General features: G+C 49.3%; 1 protein-coding gene across 1 annotated transcript in view; it reads left to right on the top strand.

The window, feature by feature from the left end:
- Bco1 (beta-carotene oxygenase 1) overlaps nucleotides 1-2,222 on the top strand; it is a gene marked incomplete at its 5' end in the record, with an annotated part of 25,256 nt that extends 23,034 nt beyond the window's left edge. Inside the window, 2 exon segments of the mRNA XM_017797508.2 lie at nucleotides 1,745-1,950; nucleotides 1,953-2,222. Coding sequence (XP_017652997.1) covers nucleotides 1,745-1,950; nucleotides 1,953-2,081 — 335 coding nt within the window.
- Between the last annotated feature and the right edge of the window lie 860 nt (nucleotides 2,223-3,082).

A 3,082-nucleotide genomic window follows, 5' to 3' on the forward strand; every position in this document is an offset into this window, starting at 1 on the left:
AGATAGATAGATAGATAGATAGATAGATAGATAGATAGATAGATGGATAGATGGATGGATGGCTGGCTGGCTGGCTGGCTGGCTGCTAGATCACATGTAAGGATACACTACCTGACATAACCCACAGCTTCACAAAAGCATTCTAGCAAACAGGATATTCCATGACTTGGAAGTAGGGACAAAGGTCAGACTTCTCTTTGGGCAAAGTTAAATTCTTTTACAAAGTCCATGTCCTTTCCACAGAGTGACACTAAACTCAGTCTCGCTTTGAAAATCCACTGCAAGGGCTGGCTCCAAATTTATTTTACAAGCATGCAATTTTTTCCCAGAACACCTTGAAAATATAGGTTTCCAAATAGCCAAATTGTCCTTTCCCCCCTAGGCCTCAGCATTGACCTGCTCACAGCCCTGGGGATGCCAGGGAGGGTTATGAGCAATGGGTGGGGGACACCACCAGCCAGGCTGGTGACAGGCTGCCCACACCTGCAGGGGAGGGCAGGCTGCCCCACGGAGCCTGCCAGCTTCTTCCTTCAGGTGGGAGGGTGTGGTTTTTTTCCACCAGGATTTCTCTTCCTACTGATTGTGGCCTGGCACATGGGCAGGGGGCACCATGTCACTGTCATCTCTGAGGTGAGGAACTGTTGGCATTCCCTCCTACTGAGGCTGGTCCCCTGCTTGGCTGGGCAGATGTTTCCCACACATTCTCTCTGTGGGTGGGGAGTGGCATTGTCCCATTTCATCAAGGGGAGGCTCAGGGTGAGACAAATTGCCCAAAGTCACACACCCCATATGACCCTATATGAAGTTGGATTTCAATCCAGGCCAGTCTGACTTCACCTGCTTTCAGCTGCCGCAACCCAAGAGTCTTGGGAGGAATCTGGGGCCCTTGCCAGTCAGTCCCTCTCCCTTGGAAGTTTCCTTAATCATCCATCCCTTGAGATGGGTGTGGAGGTGCATCTGGACCTCCACGGGTTATTTGTCCCAGATGCAGATGAGGGCATTCCAATTACAGAACGAAGCTGGGGTCACCAAGAAGTGGACTTGTTCCAATGGCACCGTAAGCCAGGCGTGATGGCTCGCGGCCTGTGACTCCAGCATTTGGGAGGTGGAAGCAGCCATATGTCAAGTTTAAGACTAGTCTGGACTACGTAGCAAGACCTGTCTCAAAACAAAACAACACAAATATGCAAATGTTATTGCACTGCAAGAGGGACCAGCTCAACTGATAACACATCTCAGCCCACGTGTAACCCCAGAGCCAAGGCTCTGCACTCAGAAGCTTTAAGCATTAAAAAATCAGTGATTCTTCAGTACACGTAAAAATAAAGGGTTTCCATAATTTACCCTGCTGATCTTCTCAGCGCCCCCATGAGAGTCAGGCATTGTCTTCACTACATAGATGGAGAGACCGAGAGTCAGAGAGGCAAAGGGGCTATCCTGGAAGCAGGCGTTCCAAGTCTGAGTTCCAGGCAGCCTTTCTGGTCACACAGAATGTCATACATTCTTCATTCCTGTTTGGGCTAGTCATGAGTTGAAAGAAGAGAGAAATGCCCCCGAGGTATTGATCCCTCCAGGAGGAGGACATGCAAGTCTATACCTTTAAAAGTGTGACATATCTCTTCTTAGGGCTAGGCATGGCGCTCAGGGGTAGAGCACAGGGTACCTATGTGAAGGGCCTGGGTTCCAATCTCAGCACTGCAAAAGGGAAAAGGTTAAGTGGATTTTGTTTGTTGTCTCTCTGTAGGAGTTATCTTATCAGCCATTATTTCTACTGATCCCCAAAAGCTGCCTTTTCTACTTATTCTGGATGCCAGAAGTTTTACAGAACTGGCTCGAGCCTCCGTTGATGTGGAGATGCACCTGGACCTCCACGGATTATTTGTCCCGGATGCAGACTGGGATACAGGGAAGCAGACCCCTTCTGAGAACCAGCAGGACAAGGAGTTGGAGAGCCCCAAAGCCCCACAGGTCTGATAGTACCAGGCTGGGGCCATGGTAAGAATGACATCACTGGTAGAGTCCTCAGGACACCGAATGAGATGGTTAATATTCTCAACTTGTCAGGATCCAGAATCACCTAGGAGATAAACCTTCAGGCAAGTGTGGGACTTTCTCGATTGAGAGTTAATGGAGGTGGGGAGACCCAGCCTGAACGTGGGCAGCACCATCCCGTGGGCTGGGGTCCCAGACCGAATAAAAGGAAGAAAGTGAGCTGAGCACCAGCACCATCTGTGTCTGCTTTTCTGACAGTGGATGTGATGGGAGCAGCTACCTCACACTGTGACACCATGGCTTCCCCACCGCGGCAGACTGCACCCTCACACTGTGAGCCACAATAAACCCTTCCTTGATTGGTTTTGGTTCTGTCAGGTGTTTTGCCTCAGCCACGAGAGAAGTAACTAACACACGAAGCTTGTCCCTTCCTCTGTGCAAACGTGGCTGCTTTACTTCCCTTTGTAGTTAGCCCCTTTCTACAGGTACTGGCATAAGACATGGCGACATCTCTAATCCCATTTCATTTTGGCTGAAGAACCATTGTTGGAACATCAAGTACTCACCAGTTAGCTCTGGCATTTTTAAGAAAGCCCTTTTACGTTACCATAAAGACCTTGAAGGGGCTGGGGAGATGGCTGTGTCAGTAAAGTGCTTTCTGTACAAGCATGAGGGCCTGAGTTCAGACCCCCAGTTACCAGTATCAAAAGCTGAGCATAGCAGCATATGCCTGTTGTCCAAGCACTGGGGAGGCAGAGACAGGGGGATCCCTGGGGCTTCCTGGATGGCCAGTCAGGTGCAACAGCTTGGTCTACACAGCAAGTTCCAGGTCATCTGGGGTACAGGGAGACTCTGTCTCAAAAATAAAAATAAGTCTGGGCCTGGTAGCTCATGCCTTTAATCCCAGCACTCAGGAGGCAGAGGCAGGCAGATCTCTGTGAGTTCAAGGCCAGCCTGGTCTACATAGTGAGTTCCAGGCCATCTGGGGCTATAGGGAGACCCTGTCTCAAGAAGACCAAAATAATAATAATATTAATAATAATAATAATAAGACACAGGATGTCAATGTCTAGTCTACACATACATGCAC

The sequence above is a fragment of the Nannospalax galili genome, unplaced genomic scaffold, assembly GCF_000622305.1.
Source record: "Nannospalax galili isolate Female #2095 unplaced genomic scaffold, S.galili_v1.0 scaffold2675, whole genome shotgun sequence".
Lineage (NCBI taxonomy): Eukaryota > Metazoa > Chordata > Mammalia > Rodentia > Spalacidae > Nannospalax > Nannospalax galili.